Genomic DNA, 26,390 nt, shown 5'->3' on the forward strand with positions numbered 1-26,390 from the left:
ACTACAGAAATTTAGAAACTTTTAGCCTTTTATATGTGATGAATAATTTTTACTGATGTATTTAAATAATACCCTATGTACATTTTGATTAGTTCTGGTAAATATTTGCCTTTCCTGCGTATATGCTGCATTAGTATGCTTACACCATCATATAAATTAAATAGCAATTGACCTCCCTTAAGTGTTCATTTCATATTCTGCTTAAATAAATGCCCTCCCCCATTTAAATATAAGCAAGTGCCTAATTTTGACTTAGATATATCTAGAGAAAGAAAATCGATAAAAAGTTGGCATCCTCTAACATGTCAGAACACGACCTATCCAAATTGCCAATTATTTCATCCTGCAAAATTAAAGGTTTCCTTCCCGTATCCCTTCTGTGTTACTCATCTGTAACTTTTGTCTTGTATTCCTTTTGGTACCCTTATTCCGTTTCCCAGCTCTCATTTGTACTTCTGGTACCCTCGTTTCCGTTCTCTCTGCCTCCTTGTTGGTACTTCCAATACCCTCATTTCCACTGACAGTAACAGAATAATCTCTGGCTGTATGATAAACCCACCCAAAATTAAATTATCTTAGTTCTGATTGGATAGCAGTGGTCTCTTTGAAAACGGTCTGGGGTAGTATCACTTAGGTGTTAAATTGTCAGGTTTCTGGCCTCCAAGCCTAAGCCGACTGGTGACATCACTGCTAATTGCAAACATGCAGAGTTTCTCACCCCATGGCAAGTGACTGCAAATTTGACCATAATGTAAGGCTAATTCACAGACAGGTAGTTTCTTTGTTTCAGAATCGGTCTAAAGTTGTAATATTATATAACATGTATTGTCATTACCCAAAGAACTTTGAATTACGACATCTATAAACATGAGCAGGAATTGTTAACAAATTTTCTCACACAATGTGACAAATGGTCATTGCAATCAGCTCAGTACACATGCACATTTAGTTGGGAAAATTATATGTGACTGCAGTTCACTCCGTAAACATGCATATTTAGGTGGGAAAATGATATGTGATTGCAATCAGCTCAGTACACATGCATATTTAGGTGGGAAAATTATATGTGCTTACATTGTGTTAAGTTTCTAGACCTTGAATGATGTTTTTATTGTTATTGTGAGTGGACCATATCAGCAACTGATACCTGTAAAGTACAAGTTCTTAAAAGTACAGCCAGTGAGAACAATATAGGACAGGAGTCTTAATAAGGTCACTGTCCTTATTTTACTGTAACATGTCATAAATAGAGGTAACCTCCTTATTATTGTTACATTCCATGGAGGCACCCTCCTCAATTTTTGTCACATGCTGTAAATAGAGGGACCATCACATTCCTTAAATAGTCACCATCCTCCCATATTATAACATGCCATCGAGGCACCCTCTGTGCTTATTGTAACATGCCATAAATAAAGGGACCCTCCTCGTTTATTGTTACATTCTGTAGTCACCCTCATTACTTATTGTCACATGCCATAAAGTCACCCTCCTTCCATATTGTCACGTGTTTTAAGTAAATTTACCTTCCTCACTTACTGTTACATGCCATAGTCACCCTCTAGAGTATACCAACATTATCTCCATTATGCCTTTTGCAAATGCAAATAACTTCACCTTATACTTATCACTGTCAAAGTTTGTAATATCTATAGAGTGCTCCCTTATTGTCTCATTCCTTAAATAGAGGCAACCTCCTCACTTATTGTCATATAGACATCCCTCACTTATTGTCACAGGTCATAGAGGTACCCTCTTCACTTCATGCCAAATGCCAAATTGAGGCACCCTCCTCACTATTGTCACATGCCATAAAGGCACCATTGCTCAGTGCAAGATAGGTTATATGTGGTGGCCTGTTCAACTGGTGGCGGAAGAATCCAGAACAAACCACCAACCCACAGAAAGCTACTGGCTGACTTCTTAAATACCCCCCACTGTCCAAGCCAGGGTCAGAGGTGATATGATAGTGATCAGTAATGACAAGTGCTTAACACGCGTGACCCCATCTCTGTTTAGTGTATCTAATCAATGTTTGGAGGAAGGCAACAATTAAAAAGGAAAACTCTTTGGTTTCAGCTTTTCTAAGACTTTGGAATGGCTTGTTATTTGACATATATCATTATTTGTTATCACTATAGAAGTTATGTTATGTTCTCATACTGTAAGAAAAAAAACATGAAAAATGATTTCCCAATTATTTTAATTGTAATTCTGTTGTTTTTATTTACAGGTGGAGTTCAATAGAATGGCAAACTACCTGTCAGATGGCTGGACAACAAATGCAGGTTGCCAGTCCTGTAAAGATGATGTTATCAATCTTAAACAGTTCATGGTAATTAATTCAGTTATGGAATTATTTGGTTATAAATTCAGTGCTATGATATTTGATGCAAACACCATTTGATTATTTCTAGTTGCTCAGAATTTTTTAAAAAAAATTGTTGGTGTGAAAATGTTACAAATGCCTATTGACAAAAGATAAGTAATCAGACAAAAGATAATGTATTGCACACAATGTGAAACAAATCATACAGTATTGGCATCCCTTCCTCTCTTTCTCTCATTCTTTCTCTTACAGTTGTGATTGCACTGACTTGCACCAAGCTCATTTTTTTATCTAAAGCATGTCAGTCCCACCCTAATTTCTCACTTTCTCTCACAGTGATGATTGCATTCACTAGAAATAAGCTAAATTGTCTGATCAGGAGCAAATTAGTTCTGCACCAAGTTCATTTATCTGATATGGAGCACATCTGTAGCTCTCTCTCAATTTCTCACTTTCTCTCACAGTTGATGATTGCATTCACTTGCAACAAGCTCATTCGTCTGACCTGGAGCACATGTCAGCATGAGTGTCATATCATAAGAAACCAGTATTAGTGCTACCATAAAAAGCTTAATTGAATACTCTTACATGTAAGATAGAAATAAAAATTTATAAGAAAATATTTTTTTGTCCTGAGCTGTGAGAGAGGTATTCTTTTCCCACCCCTGAAATTTATGGTAAAGTACATTCAGTTTTGAATAAAACTGGCAGTTGAAATGAATTTCAAACATATGATCACTATGAACACTGCAGTATAAGAACTGAAGTCAAATAGTAGATTCATCCATATCCCATTCCAGTTAATAGGGAAGGATAATATTTGTAATTAGTAACAGGGAAGGATAATATTTGTAATTTTTTACAGTTTTGAGTGAAAGTGCAGGAGGGTTGATTCAGTTCCATTTTATTTGACTTTCATTTTGTGGTTATCTGATTCAGTATTTCTCTATCTCTCCTCTCTCTTTCTGTTATGTAAAATATTATATGTATTATGTCACGTGTAGTATTAGATTGTATTTTATGAAATCTTATGCCAGATATGTTGTCAACATTTTATTGTATGCTGTTTTTAACATCTTACATTATTAATTTTTATAAATTTCAGGAAGATGATTTTCCCACAGTGATGATCGGTGTGTTTGTTGAAAAAAAGACTCCCTTTATCACAGAATTCTTTCAGAAAGTAGCATCACTGAATTATCCCAAACAAAAAATAGATCTTCTTTTACACAATTCAGTAAGTAATGATTTTAATTCAATAATAAATGCTAATCTACCAATACAAAATACAGTAACCAGGGTTCCCACGCAGTACTAGAATTTTGGAAAAGGTTTTAAATTTTCTTTGTTCTGGAAACCGGTAACGTGACTGCCCTTTTTGGAGCTCTTTGGTTGTTACTGTAGAACGCAAAATCTCAAGGCGAGTATAGCTGATAAATTTGCAGGAGAAGGCCATGCAATTTTGACTGGAGTTTGCTGACTTGTTGAGGATTAATCTGCATGGATTATTTCATTAATTTAAGTTTTGTGTTGTGCTAGTGAGTATTAATTTTAATTTCATTGGATTTTATGTGATTTGACATTCTTGGACCGACCTTTTGCTATGAAAAACAGTAACTCTTCCCAGCATCTGGATCTGTAAAAATAATGACAGTGGCACAATATGGAATATATTGAGTTCAGAAACACACAAAAACTCATTTTATGACAAAGCAAAAATGTATACCAAGGAATCAGATGATTCATTTATTACACTATATTTTTTTATGTGACCTTGACTGAATATGATCATGAGTAAAATTCATGTATATTATTTGGTTTGATCCTGTACCTGATTGGCTAAGCTTGTCAGCTATTTAGCATCTATTTTTCTGATTAGATTGTTGATCAGACTTGTTAAGTAGTCAAGATGTTGGCTGAGTTTGAGTATGAGCAAGATCTATACATGGTAAAGAGATAACCATGAGGAAGAACTATACATGGTAAAGAAATAACCATGAGGAAGAACTATACATGGTAAAGAGATAACCGTGAGCAAGATCTATACATGTTAGAGATAACCATGAGCAAGATCTATACATGTTAAAGATATAACCGTGAGCAAGATCTATACATGTTAAAGAGCTAACCATGAGCAAGATCTATACATGTTAAAGAGATAACCGGGAAGAAGATCTATACATGTTAAAGAGATAACCAGGAGGAAGATCTATACATGTTAAAGAGATAACCATGAGCAACATCTATACATGTTAATGAGATAACCATGAGTTTATATCATTAAAATCTTGGATTACTGTCAGTGAGTTGATATGATTAGGATCATATATTATTTTAAACAAGTTTATATCAGTAAGTCCTAGAATATTTTAAATGAGTTTATATCATTAAGTCCAAGAATACTTCAGATGAGTTTATATCATTAAGTCCTAGAATACTTTAGATGAGTTTATATCATTAAGTCCTAGAATACTTTAGATGAGTTTATATCATTAAGTCCTAGAATACATTAGATGAGTTTATATCATTAAGTCCTAGAATACTTTAGATGAGTTTATATCATTAAGTCCTAGAATACTTTAAATGAGTTTATATCATTAAGTCCTAGAATATTTTAAATGAGTTTATATCATTAAGTCCTAGAATACATTAGATGAGTTTATATCAGTAAGTCCTAGAATACTTTAAATGAGTTTATATCATTAAGTCCTAGAATACTTTAAATGAGTTTATATCATTAAGTCCTAGAATACTTTAAATGAGTTTATATCATTAAGTCCTAGAATATTTTAAATGAGTTTATATCATTAAGTCCTAGAATACATTAGATGAGTTTATATCATTAAGTCCTAGAATACTTTAAATGAGTTTATATCATTAAGTCCTAGAATACTTTAAATGAGTTTATATCATTAAGTCCTAGAATACATTAGATGAGTTTATATCATTAAGTCCTAGAATACATTAGATGAGTTTATATCATTAAGTCCTAGAATACATTAGATGAGTTTATATCAGTAAGTCCTAGAATATTTTAAATGAGTTTATATCATTAAGTCCTAGAATACATTAGATGAGTTTATATCATTAAGTCCTAGAATACTTTAGATGAGTTTATATCATTAAGTCCTAGAATATTTTAAATGAGTTTATATCATTAAGTCCTAGAATACATTAGATGAGTTTATATCAGTAAGTCCTAGAATACTTTAAATGAGTTTATATCATTAAGTCCTAGAATATTTTAAATGAGTTTATATCATTAAGTCCTAGAATACATTAGATGAGTTTATATCAGTAAGTCCTAGAATATTTTAAATGAGTTTATATCATTAAGTCCTAGTATACTTTAGATGAGTTTATATCATTAAGTCCTAGAATACATTAGATGAGTTTATATCATTAAGTCCTAGAATACTTTAGATGAGTTTATATCATTAAGTCCTAGAATACTTTAGATGAGTTTATATCATTAAGTCCTAGAATACATTAGATGAGTTTATATCAGTAAGTCCTAGAATATTTTAAATGAGTTTATATCATTAAGTCCTAGAATACATTAGATGAGTTTATATCAGTAAGTCCTAGAATACTTTAAATGAGTTTATATCATTAAGTCCTAGAATATTTTAAATGAGTTTATATCATTAAGTCCTAGAATACATTAGATGAGTTTATATCAGTAAGTCCTAGAATATTTTAAATGAGTTTATATCATTAAGTCCTAGAATACTTTAGATGAGTTTATATCATTAAGTCCTAGAATACATTAGATGAGTTTATATCATTAAGTCCTAGAATACTTTAGATGAGTTTATATCATTAAGTCCTAGAATACTTTAGATGAGTTTATATCATTAAGTCCTAGAATACATTAGATGAGTTTATATCAGTAAGTCCTAGAATATTTTAAATGAGTTTATATCATTAAGTCCTAGAATACATTAGATGAGTTTATATCAGTAAGTCCTAGAATATTTTAAATGAGTTTATATCATTAAGTCCTAGAATACATTAGATGAGTTTATATCATTAAGTCCTAGAATACTTTAGATGAGTTTATATCATTAAGTCCTAGAATACTTTAGATGAGTTTATATCATTAAGTCCTAGAATACATTAGATGAGTTTATATCATTAAGTCCTAGAATACATTAGATGAGTTTATATTATTAAGTCGTAGAATACTTTAGATGAGTCTATATCATTAAGTCCTAGAATACATTAGATGAGTTTATATTATTAAGTTGTAGAATACATTAGATGAGTTTATATCATTAAGTCCTAGAATACATTAGATGAGTTTATATTATTAAGTCGTAGAATACTTTAGATGAGTCTATATCAGTAAGTCCTAGAATACTTTAGATGAGTTTATATCATTAAGTCCTAGAATATTTTAAATGAGTTTATATCATTAAGTCCTAGAATACATTAGATGAGTTTATATCAGTAAGTCCTAGAATATTTTAAATGAGTTTATATCATTAAGTCCTAGAATACTTTAGATGAGTTTATATCATTAAGTCCTAGAATACATTAGATGAGTTTATATCAGTAAGTCCTAGAATATTTTAAATGAGTTTATATCATTAAGTCCTAGAATACATTAGATGAGTTTATATCATTAAGTCCTAGAATACTTTAGATGAGTTTATATCATTAAGTCCTAGAATACTTTAGATGAGTTTATATCATTAAGTCCTAGAATACATTAGATGAGTTTATATCATTAAGTCCTAGAATACATTAGATGAGTTTATATTATTAAGTCGTAGAATACTTTAGATGAGTCTATATCATTAAGTCCTAGAATACATTAGATGAGTTTATATTATTAAGTCGTAGAATACATTAGATGAGTTTATATCATTAAGTCCTAGAATACATTAGATGAGTTTATATTATTAAGTCGTAGAATACTTTAGATGAGTCTATATCAGTAAGTCCTAGAATACTTTAGATGAGTTTATATCATTAAGTCCTAGAATATTTTAAATGAGTTTATATCATTAAGTCCTAGAATACATTAGATGAGTTTATATCAGTAAGTCCTAGAATATTTTAAATGAGTTTATATCAGTAAGTCCTAGAATACTTTAGATGAGTTTATATCATTAAGTCCTAGAATACTTTAGATGAGTTTATATCATTAAGTCCTAGAATACATTAGATGAGTTTATATCATTAAGTCCTAGAATACTTTAGATGAGTTTATATCATTAAGTCCTAGAATACTTTAGATGAGTTTATATCATTAAGTCCTAGAATACATTAGATGAGTTTATATCAGTAAGTCCTAGAATATTTTAAATGAGTTTATATCATTAAGTCCTAGAATACATTAGATGAGTTTATATCATTAAGTCCTAGAATACTTTAGATGAGTTTATATCATTAAGTCCTAGAATACTTTAGATGAGTTTATATCATTAAGTCCTAGAATACATTAGATGAGTTTATATCATTAAGTCCTAGAATACATTAGATGAGTTTATATTATTAAGTCGTAGAATACTTTAGATGAGTCTATATCATTAAGTCCTAGAATACATTAGATGAGTTTATATTATTAAGTCATAGAATACATTAGATGAGTTTATATCATTAAGTCCTAGAATACATTAGATGAGTTTATATTATTAAGTCGTAGAATGCTTTAGATGAGTCTATATCAGTAAGTCCTAGAATACTTTAGATGAGTTTATATCATTAAGTCCTAGAATACATTAGATGAGTTTATATCATTAAGTCCTAGAATACATTAGATGAGTTTATATTATTAAGTCGTAGAATACTTTAGATGAGTCTATATCATTAAGTCCTAGAATACATTAGATGAGTTTATATTATTAAGTCGTAGAATACTTTAGATGAGTTTATATCATTAAGTCCTAGAATACATTAGATGAGTTTATATTATTAAGTCGTAGAATACTTTAGATGAGTCTATATCATTAAGTCCTAGAATACTTTAAATTAGTTTATATCAAGTCCTAGAACACTTTAAATGAGTTTATATCATTAAGTCCTAGAATACTTTAAGTGAGTTTATATCATTAAGTCTTAGAATACTTTAAGTGAGTTTATATCATTAAGTCCTAGAATACTTTAAATGAGTTTATATCATTAAGTCCTAGAATACTTCAAATGAGTTTATATCAAAAAGATCGTAGATTACCTTCAATATGAGCAATAAACTGTGTATACAATAAAACAGTAAAAATTAATATTAGATAAAAATATGGGAGAGAGTTTATATAGGTTGTGTTCTTGATGTATATGTCTGCTTAGCTAAATGTCAACTCTTGGAGTTATGTAAGCCATCTTTCTTTATTTTACCAATGATTCTCAGGAAATGGTCCAAAATGTGCTGCCAGTAGAACAAACTAAATATTTTTTAGGTCATGCTGGGGTTAACTAAAGAAATTCAGTATTACCTGAACAATCAGATTGCTGGAAATGATAATAAAACAAACATTAAATTATGTAACAGGAAATATATTAACATTGAATTAGGTAAAGATCTCTTAAACTTTGTTTTATAATGTATTAAATTTTATTTATGTCCTTTTCTTTCGAAATGTGTGTTTTATATTTATGTAATATGTCTTGATTGCAATTATAAACAAACTATGTGTAATGTCAGTGTACAGAATCTTCACCATCTGAATGTTGACTTCATTATTAAGCATAGTTTTCAGGTGGACTGTTTGATGGGCTAACTGTATTTTAATGTAAATTGAATCATGGAATGGTCTAATTGGATTTTTATGTAACTTGTCTTTACAGCTTGAGCTACACAAAGAAGCTACACAAGTTTTTGTGAACACTGTAGCTGATAGTTACAGATCCATCAATGTCCTACATCCAGGTGATAAAATGTCAGAAATCAATGCCAGGAACTGGGCCATGTAAGTTACCATAGCTACATTGAAAATGAACTGTTTTGTATAGAATACAGTGAAGCCTTCTCTGTAAAGGACGCTTGGGACCTTAAAAGTTTACCCTTTGCATACAGGTGTCCCTTAAATAGTGGTGAAATAATCTGGATAACTTAAGGGGATATGATTGTTTTTTTTTAATGGGGTTGCTGTCACAAAGAAAAATATTAAGTCTAACTTAAGAGAAAGCTACATGAAGAGAGGAACCAATAGTATGTCCTTTATATAGAGGTAAAATATGTAGGTTGACTTACAAAAAAGTTGTCATTTAAATAGAGATGACTTTATATTTTTATTGTCAGAAAGAGGGTTTTGATCATTCTCCATCAGACACATGTACTTTAATTAGATGTGAACTATAGAAGTACCGGAAGAAAAAGGGTTATGGCATTCATATTTAACGGTGAAATAGAAGTGAAATGTATCTGTTGAATTAGCAAACTGGATTTTGATTATCCTTTATAAACAGATGCTCTTGAAACAGAGGTGAAGCATAGGTTAACTTAAGTCACTGGGTTTTGAATGTCCTTTTAAACAGGTGTAATTTTTATGGGGTGTCTTGCAAAATGTGTTGTACTTTTTTACATGCCTTCAACAACTGAAGTTGATTTATTTGTTCTGTTACATAATATAGCCTGTTAGCTAAAATAATTTGAAATACCTACTGGTTCCTGTTTTATGCGCATTATAAAAGTGAGTCAATTACTATACTGTTTAACTTTGTACACGATTTATTATTTATTTCAAATATAAAACAAATTTATGTAAAAGAATAATTCTCACTTTCCTATCAAATATAAAACAAATTCATGTAAAAGAATAATTCTCACTTTCCTAAGTTCCAGAAATTTTCAACATTTTCATGAAAAAGTTATCGCAATAATTTGACAATAGAAGAAAATTGCATATAGATGTGGCCACAGAAATGTATATCCCCACATCTGTGGTATGTTAATTGTCTCAGATTGCACATGTGCATCACATACTTAACTTAGGAACATTCAGTAAAATTTCCAGGAAGTAAAAGCATCTGAATTATAAAAATAACCCCTTTTTGACAATTTTTTAAAGAAAGTTTCACAAATCTCCACAATTGGGCTGAGGAAAAAATTAAAATCTTATTTCACATCTATGTTATTGCTATAAAGTTTTGAATGCCATCATTTGTGGGAGGAAAAGTAATAAGAAGCTTAATTTTCAAAATACTTTTTACAATTTCTTAAAAACATTTTCCCCCAGAGGGTAGAGAAAAAAATGTAAAACTTTATTGTATTTTTACACCAATCACAGGTACTGTCTGCAGTGTTGAATTAAATTCTGTAAAGTAGTGTGGGAGAAGAAGCAATAACAAGTTTGTCACAGGTAGACAGATAAACAGACTAGTACAGGGGGAATAACCCAACTCTTCACTGCCAGGTGGTAATGATTCTAATTTTGATGAAGAGATTGTGTATTAAATATTAAGGGTATAAAAAATTACAAATAATACAGTCTCTTTATTGCTTACAGCAGTGATACCATCATATTTGTCTGCAACATTAGAAGTTTTTTGAAATGATGTGTATGTTATCGTACTGTTTGTTCATGGGAAAAATACAATCATAAGAGTAACCTACTCTTTGTAAGCAATGTTACGTAGTTATTTACCTTATCAAATATTCTTTCGACAGGGAGCTGAATATCTTAAAAAAAATTAAAAAAAGGAAGTTTCTTCTGGACAGGATAGTAAGTGTGACTATTCATTGGAGTTTGATAATTCTTGTATTTCAGAGAAGAGTGTAGGAAGAAAGCCTGCCAGTATTTCTTTTCAGTTGACTCCGATGCACACCTTGACAATGGCATGACACTGCAGCTGTTGATAGAGCAGAACAGGTGTGTAGAATGTAGTTAAATGTGCTGATGCCATGCTGTCAGTAATATACAAAACCAGCATTTTGTTGACTCCATCAGAGCATAGTGATCACTTAGTGTTTGTGTGTCCATCCATATATTTATACGGCCTCTCCATCCACACCCTAGATTAGATTAAAGTCAGTGTTTATTTAGGTTAAGTTCAAAGTTATTTCATTTTTTATGTCTTTTCTAGTTAAATTAAAGATGGGTTTATTATTTGTGTAATGATTTTACACCATTTGTTTGGATTTCTACAGATCTTGTTCTTACAACATCTGAAGAACAAATTGATACATAAAGCAGAAATATATTATTTTTAAATGTGACTCAAATAAGAAAATGTGAATCATAAAATATAGGACTTCTTTTCCTAGGAATGGGATGAGATCAGGGTCCACAGGTTGGAAAATTCATTTTTTTTTCCTTCTTATTCCTCTTGGTGAATTCATAAATAAAAGAAAAGTTTTCCTGTTGAACCTGCATTCAGCAGATAGAGTAAAGGAATTCATCATTTGCACTTTTTGGGAGAAGGAAATGCCATGGGGTGGTTGTGGTTGGGGTTATAATGTATTAGAAGGATTCTTTGTCAAGTTTCCACCATCATATTCGAATCCAGACAGTGGGATTTCCGTATTTCTCACATGATGGTTTATTTTCCTCATACCAAGTATTTTCAGAATTTTTTTATGTCATTAGAGAATGCAGGGTGTAGTGTGCAATAATGAAGTTATATAATAAGGACTGCTATTAGAGGTGTAGTGTGTGATTACGAAATTATATAAGGATTACTGTTTATAGGCATACAGGTTCAGAGTATAATAATGAATGGATCTTATCAGGATTACTGTTTTTTGGCCGGGGGGGGGGGGGGAGGGGCGAGTGGTCTAAAGCACTCACTGTTACGATCACTGCCATATCACCTCTGTCTCTGTTTGTGTGCGTTCGAGTTTCGGGTTCGGCCAATGTGGGTCTGTGAGAAAGCTTGCCCATAGCATGGGTCGGTGGTTCTTTTCGGATCTTCCTAGAATCTTCCTCCACCATTTATACTGGCCGCTACGTATAGCCTATCTTATGCTGAAAAATGGTGTTAAGCCCTTCAACAACAACTGTTTAAAGGCATACAGGTGAGGTGTGCAATAATATAAGGATTACTGTTATAGGCATATTGTTGTGATGGGTAATAATGAATGAATATAGTAAGGATTACTGTTTATAGGCATTCAGGGTATAGTGGGTAAATTTATTTGATATATGGATTAATGTGTGTAATGAGAAATTGATATATTTAGGATTGCTATTAATATGCAGGAAAAATTGTGTCTTTGCAAAAGCAGCAAAGACACATACATTAATGGTGTCAAAAGCATAATGGAATCATTTACAAAGTCAAGTCTTCTGTGCAAACTATATCACATGTATGTAACAGTAAGAGAAATATATATCATTTATTGGTAGTGTTATCACTGCCATTCTTTTAAAAAATTTATTTTATAAAGTCCTATAACTTCTACATCAGACCCATTTTTCAAAAATAAAACCTTAATAATGGTTATTTATTGGATTTCTTAAGCAAATACCATGTCAGAAAGAATTTGTTACTAGAAGAGGGCCAATTTTTTGTCCCTTTTTTCTCAGACCTGACTGAAACACTTACACCAAGTTTTGTTGAAATACTTGTGAATTCATCACTGTGACTTTGAAATTGATGTTCAGATAACCGATGAATAGGTAAATGAACCTTGTAACATAGATGGAAATAACACTCTGTATAAATATATGTATAGACAGCAAAAAGCTCTAAAACTGAGAAGATGGCAATATTTACCAACTTCATTTTTTTTGCTTCCCACGTATCTAACTTGGATAATGAAAAGATTTGAAGTTGGTAAATAGGCCTTCTCTTCAATTTTCCAGCTTACAGCTAACTGCAAATTTTCTTCACCTTAAATTCTGGTACATTAGTCTCTTATTTCTCTTGTCTTTAAATCATCCACATGCTAGAACAAGCTTGTGATCACTATTCCTCCTGGCTTACTGAGATGGTTGTCTTTAAGATTGAAACATGCATTCATCCCACAGCTGAAATAAAAATGGTTGCCTTTGTGGAAGAAATGTTGTCAGTAGACCTCATAATGGTTCAGTGCTGTTGTTAACATGATTAATAATCTTGTATGCTACTGGCTTGAAACCATGTATTCCGGGGTAACTGGACAATATGTACACTTGTGTAATGTGCTATATATACTTGCTAATAAGTCAAGTCCAACTACAGACTGCACAGACCCAGGTGTCATCACATGATGCGCCATCAGATCTGGGTCTGCAGTTTGTTAGGAGTAATCGGTAAAACAAACAGCACAAACCCTGATATGCCAGCCTATTATATGACAGTACATCAAGGTCTATGCTGTTTGCAGCTTAACTTATATATGAGTATATAAGATTTGTTTTTCTGTGTGCCTAATTTACTTTTGTATGTTCGACAGGTCTGTCATAGCCCCATTGATTGCACGGACTGGCAAGCTCTGGACCAACTTTTGGGGAAGTCTCGGCACCAATGGCTTCTATGCAAGATCTGAGGATTATGTTGACATTGTGGAGGGCAGAAAAATGTGAGTCAACTACTGTGGAGTGTGTTCAGTTAATTAGAGACTTAATTTAGCATAGAAACATAAGATGTGTGTTCTTGGCACCTCTTGAAATTTGATGGCCTGAAGAGATGAACCAATAGTATGTCCATTTGTCCATGTCAGGCACTGGATTATCATTTGTGTTCTATGAGCATTTCAGTTTTACTGTAGTATATGATCTATTTAACAGTCAGGTGCCCCGTGTAGAGGGATCCAGGAAAGATGTTGATTACTAGTCTTATTCACTTAATTTTGCTTTATGGCAAGTCTGAGTACGATATGGAGTGGATGTAAATTATATACAAAGTGCAAGTAAACATTTTCTTGTTAAATGATAGGATAAGAACTAGGCTTCAGATAGTTGTACAGTTTGTCCCATTAAAGTATTTACCATTTGTATTTGCTTGTAAGTCCAGCTGCAAACAGCATAGATCCTGATCAGCTGTATCATATTGCACCTGCATATCAGAGTCAATAATGTTTGCTTTACTCTTTGCAGACTTAGATCTGCTGGTGCATTATGTGAAGGCAGATCTGGGTCTGTGCAGTTTGCTGCTATACTTTACTTATGAGTGAGTATATATGGTAGATTATTTGAATTATTTATCGAATAGTACAGGAAAAACAAGATCAACAATCAACATCTTCAGTCTTGTGTGATATTGAAGAGTAAACAGAATATTTTCGTCAGCGCGAATATTTCACTCCCATATTTCAGACAGAGGCATCTAGAGCACATCATCATTATTGAGTTTATTACGTGCATTGGACTGTTAGTAGGATTTTTCTCTAAGAGCCTATTGTGAATATGATAGGTATAGTTGGTCCTAAATGAAGATGGTGCTAATCGGATGTCTGATGTGGCCACCATGAATGTCTTGTTGTTGCTACTTCAGATTGGATCAACAGCTGGTTTTCACTGCAGGATTCCTATGATATCTAGCTGCTTCTAAATACAAAATTGTGCTGATCTGACATCTATCTGTTATCAATCTTATTCCCCCACACTTGACCTTACGCCAGAAGGTAGATCGCTCCACCTACCGAACACGTGACTTGACAACGTCTTAACCTCCGACAAACATTCTGTGAAAATGGCGTGCGTGATAACATTAAAAGATATACCAGATGATATTGGTGAGCAATATTTGCCTTTGAAACAACATTGAGACAAAGACAGAAAGCGAGAGCATTTATCCATCGCTTGCACTACACAATTAAGTCATCTTTTACGTTATTCATATATATATATATATATATATATATATATATATATATATATATATATATATATATATATATATATATATATATATATATATATACATACATGATCACAAAAGAGATATGAACTAAATTAAAGCAATATCATAGTAATATTTATAAGGGTGAAATTAAGTCTGTATATAATCTAATGAATGACGACAGTATAGTGATTAAAAGGGATGATAAGTCAAACACTATTATTATTGTGAATCAAGATGATTATGTTAAAGAAGTTGAACGTCAATTAGAAATTAAATTCAAAATTTCAACATGTGTTAATGAGATCGCTAAAAATAATAATTCCGTATGTGAGGAATTTGATACTTTCCCTCTTAACATACGTACACCTCAAAATTAATAATTCCATATATGAGGAATTTGATACTTTCTCTTTTAACATACGTACACCTCAATTCTACATATTACCCAAAACTCCTGAAAATCCTGACCATAATTTACCTTTCAGTTTTCCAGGATGACCCATTATATCAGGTTGTAATTCATATACTGAAAACCTATCCAAATTTATTGATAGTGTTTTACAACCTTTAATGAAATCACTTCCTTCATACATTAAAGATACAACTACTTTCATTAAAAAGTCGAAGTCTATTCCACATCTATCTGATAATTTAAATCCTGGTATCATTAGATGTAACATCACTATATACCAATATTCTGCATGCAGATGGTATTGAAGCGTGCAAATATTTTCTTGATAACATTCCTAATAATAGCACACTATCTAGCGAAGATATTTGATAAATAATAAAAACTTATCTTGGAAAATAATTATTTTCATTTTAATAATATGAATTAGGGTTTTTAGATGACATATTTATGATCTGCAAGCATTCAAATGAAGAACTGAAAAAAATGATTGATCGCCTAAATCATTTTCACCCGACAATTATACTGCACCTAGTACGCATGTTTCATTTTTAGATGTAAATGTAATAAAAAATATTGATAACACTATCTCTACAAATATTATTAAAATGCATCTAATGATTTGAAGAGCAGAGCAAAAGGGACAGATAACACTTATTTTTTGTTAAGTACAGAAGCAATGTTGATCAAGTGGAAAAATTGAAAAATTGCAAATTTTATAAATTTAATAAGTTATTAAGTTGAAGAAAAACAACAATAAATAAAGCCTTAACCATGTGGCTACATCTCAGAATTACTATGTATGATCCTTGGGGCGACTTCTCTTGGCGAATTGAGGCAACTTCTCAGAACCGTTGCGAAATTTGTAAATATATACAATAGCTGAGTCGATATCGACAGAAGCAGCTTGTCGGAGGAAAATGGCAGACGTAAACAGTGTCTGGAGGTGTGTATAATAGCGCTCGCTGATTGGTCAATCGAGCAAAATGATTGACAACTGGTGATAGGTCAATTGGTCATGGTGCCAACCATCTACATTTACCAGGTTTTTTGAATGACATGCACTTAGGATATGGAAGAATCCTGTTGATGTTGGGATCAAAAGCTCAGGTCAAAGTCATGTGACTGAAATAAGAAAAATGTTTTCACCAGAATAACTGTTATTTCCTCACCATCTACAGTTACCAAACTTTATGGATGGCTTGCACTTTGGGTAAGGAAGAGACATATCTGCTTTACACAAATAAAGTTAAATGTGTGTTTCACTCATACTGAAAGAAAAAAAAATTGTTTCTGCACTATAATTTCTATTCTCCATCATATATGGTTACCAAACTTTGTGGATGGCTTACACATGGGGTAAGGAATAACCGTATCAGTTTTGGAGTCACAATCTCAAAGTTCAAGGTCACTATGACTGAAAGAATAAGAATGGTTTCTGCACAATAACATCAGTTCGACATCACATGCCTAAACTTTTAGGATGGCTTGCATTTGGGCTAAGGAAGAAGCCTGGCAATTTTGAGGTTAAAAAGATGAAAGGTCAAGGTTACTATGGTGCAGAGCAGATAAAAGACTTCTGCACAATAATATGTCTAGTAAGAGGCCTATTGATTTAGGGATCAAAATATCAAAGGTTAGTGTCAGTGGGACTGAAAGAAGAGAAATTGTTCCAGTGCAAAAATTTCAGATGTCCGTATAGAGGCTAATTTAACTTGAAATGTGTCATTAATGTTACTTCAAATGTTCTCTAGATAATGGTTGTTTAATATTTTAAGTAAAATTAAATTTACCTTTAAATTCATTGCTCAGATTCAAAATATCCAGTAAATCTTCCTTTATTTTGAGTCTCAATTTGGCAGTAGCGATTGCCATCTTTAATATATTTATTGCCTTCTTTTCAGTGGTCTATGGAATGTGCCGTACATTTCCAGCATGTATCTAATCCAGGGTCATATTGTGTCCAAGCTGACCAATCCGTACACTGCATTGGATGTAGATCCAGACATGGCACTCTGCAGATATCTCAGGAACAAGGTTTTCTTTTTTGCTAGTTTTTGAAAGTGTAATTGATTTCCCTCAAAGAAAGTTTGACATATGATAGTACAAACTCATAGGGGGTACATGTTGTGTGTGGATACAAAACAACAGGCCTGAAAATCATAACACACTTAGCTTGAATAGGGGGTACATGTTTTTTTGTGGATACGAAACAACAGGCCTAAAAATCACAACATTCTAAACTTGAATAGAAGTTACATGTTTTTTGTGGATACAGAATTACAGACCTGAAAATCATAACACCTTGGCTTGAATATGAGGTAAGTGTATTGTGTGGATACAAAACTACAGGCCTAAAAATTATAACATTCTTAACTTGAATAGGAGGTACATGTTTTGAGTGGATACAAAACAACAGGCCTGAAAATGACAATACACTTACCTTGAGTAGGAGGTGTGTGTTATATGGATACAAAACAACAGTCCTGAAAATCATAACACATTAACATGAGTAGGCGGTGTGTACTGTGTGTGGATACAAAACAACAGGCCTGAAAATCATAATACACTTATCTTGAGTACGAGGTGTGTTTTGTGGGGTTACAAACAACAGGTCTGAAGATAATAACACACATACCTTGAGTACAAGAGTGCATTTCATCAATCAGCCAATCAAAAGCAAATTTAAAAATGAAGAGTGAAATACTTTGTGATTTGTTGCCACAAGCTGTAACTCCACCTCCAACATATAATGATTTGCAGACCTCAGCCAATCAAAATTCACTGTTCTAAAGTAATAGTCCTTGCGATTGGTTAGACTCAAAATCACTGTCTCAAATTAGGGCTTTATGATCCCCAGGCCTTAATGTAAATTATCAACCTAGGATAGGTGGTTGTAAATCCTTGCACATGATAGTGTCATGAACTTGATAAGTAGGATGAAAGTGCTGTAAGTACTGTAATGTCATGTTTTTTATTATCATAATTTTTGTATTTTGTTAAAAAGACATTCTTGTGGGTGCTTAAATTTGTGGGTTTTTTTTTACTTGTTAACACATTAACCCCTGGAGCTTTTTGTCATTTTTGCCTAAAAATCAAGTAGGAAACACATTTTGAAAGCTATTTCTGAATAGACTCGAAAACACCAAATCGCCGGTTATCTTTCAATAACAAACTGCCTAGTGGTGTTAGAAACATAGATTTTCGTTAGCTATTTGACTTGCGCGTTCTTTCTTTCTTTCTTCCTTCCTTTTTTTTTTTTTTTTTTTTTTGTTGCTAAACGGAGCCATTATTTTTGTATGGAGACCATTCTTTATTCCAAATGCCCATCTTATCCTACTTTTTGCAAAGGCTCATCTGTCTGTTTGCAGTCAGGTCATACCAGTTTGCCTTAGATCTGAGACCAAAAAATTCTAAAATCTGGACACAAAATCAGATTCCGACCACAGGCAGATTTTGGGTTAAAAAACAGTTGGGTCCAAAAAATGAGGTTTTTCTATCTGTATTTTGTAGTACAACTAGATATTGAAGATTATTTGGTATCATTGTAGAGCTACATGTGTCTACCTTTCTATAATACCACCCACTTTAGTGTATCATGCATGACAATGATGCTACTGAGCTCGGCAGTAGGCTACTACCTCCTGCCCCATAAAGTCGTCGCTAGGGTTAATATGTTAAAGTTTGCGTACTTGTAGGTATTTCTTTTCTCGGATTAACATCTACAAATACATCAGAATAAAGATTACAAAAGAACAAAACTATAACAACAAATGATGGTTAACAGTGGTTAAACAATACACAACCATCGGTATGAACACAAATCAGACAGTGTCAGTATAAATCACTAATACTCAGCATCTTGATAGCTAAATATGTGGAATGTACTCCATGTATGAAGAAATCAAAGGAAAATAATGAGATTTCTGCATACTACTGCTTCAACATTTAAGAAATACATTGCAAATAAAACTTCCAGATATCCTACTGTGTAAAAACATGACTGAATATTATCTGTATTAGCAAAACTGTTAACTGGTTTCACATTATTTGTGGTTTATGAAGTACATTAAACCAAAATCATTAATTGATTCATATTTGTGTGTTTCATGTAGATATAGGGTTAGGGTGACTCAATGAAAGCAAAATGATTTGAACCTGCCATAGGACAAAGATGGCCTGTTTCTTTGCTTATTTTGTACTTTTTAATGTTATTGATGTGGAATAGTTACAGACAGAATGATAGGTGTGGAGTAGTTACAGACAGAATGATAATTGTGGAGTAGTTACAGACAGAATGACAGTTGTGGAGTAGTTACAGTTGAGGAGTACTTATGGACAGAATGACAGTTGTGGAATAGTTACAGACTGAATGATAGTTGTGGAGTAGTTATAGACAGAATTATAGTCGTGGAGTAGTTACAGACAAAATGATAGATGTTTAGTACTTACAGACAGAATGATAGGTGTGGAGTAGTTACAGACAGAATGATAGGTGTGGAGAAGCTACAGACAGAAAGATAGGTGTGGAGTAGTTACAGACAGAAAGATAGGTGTGGAGTAGTTACAGACAGAATGATGGTGGAGTAGTTACAGACAGAATGATAGGTGTGGAGTAGTTACAGACAGAATTATAGTTGTGGATTAGTTACAGACAGAATTATAGTTGTGGAGTAGTTACAGACAGAATGATAGTTGTGGAATAGTTACAGACAGGATGATAGTGTTGGAGTAGTTACAGACAGAATGATAGTGGTGGAGTAGTCACAGACAGAATGACAGACATCAAAGATTCCTTTTTTTTTATAAACATACATAGAATCCCTCCCATGCCTGATGGTCATTTCTGATATAAAATTCTTTGGATTCTACTAGTCATAGACCATACAAGATTGTGGCATGGTATGTTGTCCAGTATCTGTCCATCTGTTAGCACAATTTGTTTATCATTACTTTCTCTAAACTACTTGGAGGATTGCCATGAAACTTTTCACATGTTCATCCCACAGTTGTAATGGTCCTAAATGTAAATGATGCTGCTGGGACATCAAGTATGGACACCAAAGCAGTCATCTTGAAAATCTCATTACTACACATCCTGAAAGACTTCTTATGATGTCTCATAGGTCCAAAATAAAAATGTAATTGATCTGATGTCCAGTCATGGAAATCTTCATTATTACTACTCCTCCTGAACAGAAAGTCATATTGACATTGAGTTTACCAGAAGACTAATTTTGATGTCTAGTTGGTTCTAAATTAAAATCAGGTTACTCAGGCATACAGTTTAGCACCACAGTGACCATCTTGAAAAAGTTATCACTACACCTCCTGAATTGAGGGTCATATCAACATGGGGTTTTTACATAAAAACTTTTTGTGATGTCTAGTTGGGCCTAACTTTAATTCATGCCAGTCACCTTGGCAACCATCTGGAAAATCTTCTTACTGCTACATCTCCAGAATGGATGGTTACATCATCATAGATTTTTGTATGATCTAACTTTACATTGTATTTTTTTACTGAAGGATTTTTCAACCATATTCCACTATAACATTTCCTTTAGAAGAAATATAGTTGAAAAAGTTTGAGCTTGTACAATAAAACTACCTACTTACTTGCAATGTTTTACAATGGACTGCTGACATTTTATTTGAAAATGTAGGTCTAATTCTTTTTTTTCAGGGTATATTTATGTATGTCAGCAATTTACACTTCTTTGGACATCTGGTTGATACCGAGAACTTTGATACCAGTCACAAGCACAATGAACTGTGGGACATCTTTAACAATCCTCATGTAAGATTTTAATGTGTATATAGATTTCATCAGCATCACAGCATCCAAAGTACCTTATTTGTAACCGGACCAGAATTAAATGACTTTTGTTTCATTTAAACCAAAATTGTCTCAAGTTTTGTTTAATCTTGTAAATTATAAGGCCAAAACACAGCCACTAAATTGGATTGCCACAGTTTTTGTTTTTAAACACTTTTTGCAAAATTAAAAATATTATCCAGGGACATTAGTGAGTAATGGTGCATCATTTGGCTTATTTGATATCGGGGAATAATGAGTCAAAAGTTAAAATGAAAAGAGGTGTATTTTTGTATTGCACAAGTTGGAGATGTGAATTAATTTTTAGAAGGTGCACAGATATAAGTCAGGTTTAGAGGGAATGATAAGTACATAGAATCATGTAACTGATATTAGATTTATTGGAATGTCTTCTTCATCTGATCTCGCCACACAGCCGTTCCAAGCACAGACGCCAGCCATTCCAATTTTAGCAGAATTATTCCCATTCTCAAGTTGTGCCCATATGGTTATGTTTGTCAGATTATTATAATTATTTCAGAAAAAGCAGTTGAATACTGACCAATCAGATCTCAAGTCAACTTATCTTTATGAGATCAAACCAAAAGTGATGGATAAGAATTTATCATGATGAGAAAACTGTCGTAGTTTAGACATTCTAATACACATAGCATCATCATTAAACAAATGCCATGTCTTGTTAGTTTTTTCATAACAGACTTCCGTCTGTCACATGATGGGAGAGATTAGTATAGGATACATGTTTAAACTAAAATCCACTTTAAATTGGTAAGATTTACTACTTAAAATAGTTGAATTCCAGATGCGTTTGTTCTAATATTTTAATTTTTAGATCCCATTTTTGTAAAGCTTGCATTCCTGTTAACTTTTTGAGGGGTTGTCATTTCTGCTTCCTGAAGTATTCATGAGGTTTTAGTCAGCTTGCAAAACAGGCTTCTTCTGATTGCATCTTGTGTGTGGTATGGACAAGTTATCTTGTGTGCATTCAGTAACTTGTACACTGTATGGACAAGTTTTCTTGTGTGCTGTTAGTAAGTTGTACATGTTATGGACAAGTTATCTTGTGTGCTGTTAGTAACTTGTACATGGTATGGACAAGTTATCTTGTATACATTCAATAACTTGTACATATTACATATTATGGACAACTTGTCTTGTGTACATTCAGTAACTTGTACATATTACATATTATGGACAACTTATCTTGTGTACATTCAGTAACTTGTACATATTACATATTATGGACAACTTATCTTGTGTACATTCAGTAACTTGTACATATTACATATTATGGACAACTTATCTTGTGTACATTCATTAACTTGTACATATTACATATTATGGACAACTTATCTTGTGTACATTCAATAACTTGTACATATTACATATTATGGACAACTTATCTTGTGTACATTCAGTAACTTGTACATATTACATATTATGAACAACTTATCTTGTGTACATTCATTAACTTGTACATATTACATATTATGGACAACTTATCATGTGTACATTCAATAACTTGTACATATTACATATTATGGACAACTTATCTTGTGTACATTCAGTAACTTCAACATTAAGACATTTGCTTCCAAAGAGACAATCATAACATTCTAGACTTGCTGAGAGAGCATGACACATGTAAAATATACTGACATTTTATATCAAGGAAATATATTTTTGTCTTCTTTCTGATTAGGGGTAAAAATTTACTGACTTATAGGATGGAAAATTATTTTTGTGTTTGTGTTTATTTATTTTCATCAGATTTCTAATGAATTAATTTCCTGTATTTAGGATTGGGAGAAAAGATACATTCATGAGAACTACTCAAAGAGTTTGGAGGAGGGAGCTGTGATTTCTCAGGTATAGCCTTGTACATGTGCACTGTAGCTTACCAATAACTAATCAACATTAACTTATTCCCTAAATAAAGCATGACAGTAGCTTCTCGTGGGTCGGTGGTTCTTTCTGGGGTTTTCCCGGGTTCTTCCTCCACCATTAATACTGGCCGCCATATATAGCCTATCGTGTGCTGAAAAATGGCGTTAAACCCCACAACAACAACAACAACAACATTCCCTAAATGTTTTATAGTAATAAATACTGTTGTTTGTTTCTTTAATCAATATACATTGTATGAATTAATAAGAGAAAATCTGTGTACAGATCAAATTCTCAGATTAATTTTAGAACCCACTATTGTCTTTCTGTATGTTCATCTCGAAAGCTGCCATCCATCCTGTACCTCTTAATTTTGAATCCACTTGATAACCTTAGAAGTATTATATGAATTGGAACCAAATCAGGGCGAACTACACGCATTCATCAAATACAGTACCTGATCATAATAAATGAAGAGGATTACACTACCAGACAAATGCAACCCTCTCAAGGTTCTGCAATATTGGTTCAAAAATGTCATCTGCTTGCTGAAATAGTAAGTCAGATAAGAATAGTTTACTTGGATGTAGGTATTAGCACCAAAAAACCTTGTAGTCACTTGTACTGGAGTGAATAATTTGAAGGCTTCATACATTCCACTTATATGAGTGCAGTTTTGCTGTTGGAATATGTTCTTGGAGCTTTCTTGCTTCTGGGAAATATACTCCACCAGTTTTCTACTACCCCTCCCAGCAAGGATATAGAATAAGTCTGATGTGCCCCCTGCATGTCATAAGAGGCAAGTAACAGTTATGCCCTGCATGCTTATGATGTTCCAGTTGGGAAAGTTTTTGACTTTTACAAGAATGTGGTTCAGGTAAAAATTGGACCTTATATTTTAAGGATTTTATTTTGGATTATCTTTGTTTTGTGTGTCTCATTTAGATATCTACATTTACTCCACACTGTATAGCCATGACTGTGCTGATATGCTGTTAAACCCTATATATACATGTATGTCATTTTTAAAAAAAATTTAATCAAAGGATTGTTGTTTATTCCTGACCTTGTTCTCTTTTGTTCTGCAGTGTTTTAATGCATGCATTTAAAATGAATTATTTTAAGAGTATTTTTGTACTTTATGTCCATAAATATGTATAACTTATCTTTTTCTTCCACCACTTATTTTCTCTATGAATATTTTATAACCTTATTTGTCATCATCTTGCATGGTGATCATTACAAGTCAGTTCAGTACTTGACTCTTCTTTGTTAAATTTGCCAACAATTAGCCTTTTTTTTTAAATCTTTGCTGCCATTGTTGTTTAGTGTAGTTAAGTCTGGTCAGATGCTGGGATGTGGGAACATATATTTTTTCTTCTCCTAAGTATTTTCGTACTGTATTATGATAAGTTAATTTATTAGAAGTATCAATTTTTTTAAGATAAACTGTTTCTTTGATAAAACGTACCCAATCAGTATGTGCACACCCTATTAAGCCCTTCCTGAAGTTACATCCCATAGAGCATGTACCTCTATGTCAGCAGTAACTCACAACTATATAGAGTTTTGGGCACCAATCCCTCTATGCAAGCATATGGTACATTAGTACAATTGTTGCTAATCAAGTCAATACAGTTTGGCTTGGGAAGGCAAGATTTGCATTATCAAAGAAACATGTTTTACCTTCTAACAATTGACATTTTTTAGGGATCCTCTGGGGCTAAAAATAGGCCCTGATTACAATATAAATTTCCAAAATGATTGGCTCTGGCCTCAGTCATAATCACAGTAGAAGATCCCTGAAATGTGTAAAGTTCAAGTTTTAGCTTTTTATGATTTATATCGCCTGTTATGGTGTATTGAATCATATAGGTGCTAGTATCACTTATTAACAATTCCATTACTTTCATGCATGACAGTAATTTAATAAGATCTTTTGGATCTTTACATCCCCTCATTTGTTTAGTAAGATAAAAAAAAATCCTTTGTTCCATTAAGATAATGAATTTATCCATATCCAAGTTTCAGATTTTACGGTAACATTTCTTGTTGCAATATTTCAGCCATGTCCTGATGTGTTCTGGTTTCCAATTGTCACTGACACCTTTGGTGATCATCTGATTGAGGAGATGGAACTATTTGGCCAATGGTCAGGTGGTAAGAACGAGGTCAGTAGAAATTTTCCAAGCTGTTGTCTTTAATATGCCATCTCCTTATTCTGTGGTGTTATCTATTGCTCACTCATCCAGACATGCCATGTCCCATGGTATCTCATATCAGTCTCCAGTTCTTTCTCAGTTCAATAACTTATGAGGGACTTCATGAATACATGTTAACCATTCAATAACTTATGAGGGACTTCATGCATACATGTTAACCATTCAATAACTTATGAGGGACTTCATGCATACATGTTAACCATTCAATAACTTATGAGGGACTTCATGCATACATGTTAACCATTCAATAACTTATGAGGGACTTCATGCATCCATGTTAACCATTCAATAACTTGAGGGACTTCATGCATACATGTTAACCATTCAATAACTTATGATGGACTTCATACATACATGTTAACCATTCAATAACTTATGATGGACTTCATGCATCCATGTTAACCATTCAATAACTTGAGGGACTTCATGCATACATGTTAACCATTCAATAACTTATGAGGGACTTCATGCATACATGTTAACCATTCAGTAACTTATGAGGGACTTCATGCATACATGTTAACCATTACGCGTTTGATGTCATCATTACTCTGCCTTGCATCAAATTACATTTTCCAAAAGACTGCTTGTGGATTAAGCTTGAATCTGGTATGAGACTTTATATTAAGACAGGTCATGACCAAGCTGATGGTTGTGAGGACTTACTGTACAGTCACTGAGGGTTGTCAGGATTTGTTTTTGAGGATGATAAAACTTGTCAAAATGCGGAATGATACACTGAAAAAAAATGTGTAGGGTCACAACCAAAAAAGTTGGGAACTGCTGTATTAAGACATAGATACATTTTTATTTTTAACTTTTGTCCCCAATTTGATTTAGAATTTTGCCTTAGTTTACTTACATGGTACCATAATGAAGCAGTATCCTTGTTGCATGAATACATATCTAGTTAGTCAAGATTTTAGCCCATGGATTGAATACATCTGTCCATCTATCAGCAAAACTTTGTGGTTAACCTTTGTGGTGATT

At 32.7% G+C, this 26,390-nt stretch overlaps 1 protein-coding gene across 2 annotated transcripts in view; it reads left to right on the top strand.

The window, feature by feature from the left end:
• LOC149781781 (procollagen-lysine,2-oxoglutarate 5-dioxygenase 2-like) overlaps positions 1-26,390 on the top strand; it is a 62,034-nt gene that overhangs the window by 24,034 nt on the left and 11,610 nt on the right. For both annotated transcript variants that reach the window (XM_089935930.1, XM_089935931.1), the window contains 9 exons: positions 2,234-2,335; positions 3,435-3,566; positions 9,122-9,243; positions 11,044-11,145; positions 13,653-13,778; positions 17,357-17,489; positions 21,139-21,252; positions 23,092-23,160; positions 25,245-25,349. In XM_089935930.1, coding sequence (XP_089792056.1) covers positions 2,234-2,335; positions 3,435-3,566; positions 9,122-9,243; positions 11,044-11,145; positions 13,653-13,778; positions 17,357-17,489; positions 21,139-21,252; positions 23,092-23,160; positions 25,245-25,349 — 1,005 coding nt within the window. The remainder of the gene's footprint in view (positions 1-2,233; positions 2,336-3,434; positions 3,567-9,121; positions 9,244-11,043; positions 11,146-13,652; positions 13,779-17,356; positions 17,490-21,138; positions 21,253-23,091; positions 23,161-25,244; positions 25,350-26,390) is intronic.

The sequence above is a fragment of the Sinohyriopsis cumingii genome, chromosome 15, assembly GCF_028554795.1.
Source record: "Sinohyriopsis cumingii isolate HCF-2022 chromosome 15, ASM2855479v2, whole genome shotgun sequence".
In the NCBI taxonomy this organism is placed as follows: domain Eukaryota; kingdom Metazoa; phylum Mollusca; class Bivalvia; order Unionida; family Unionidae; genus Sinohyriopsis; species Sinohyriopsis cumingii.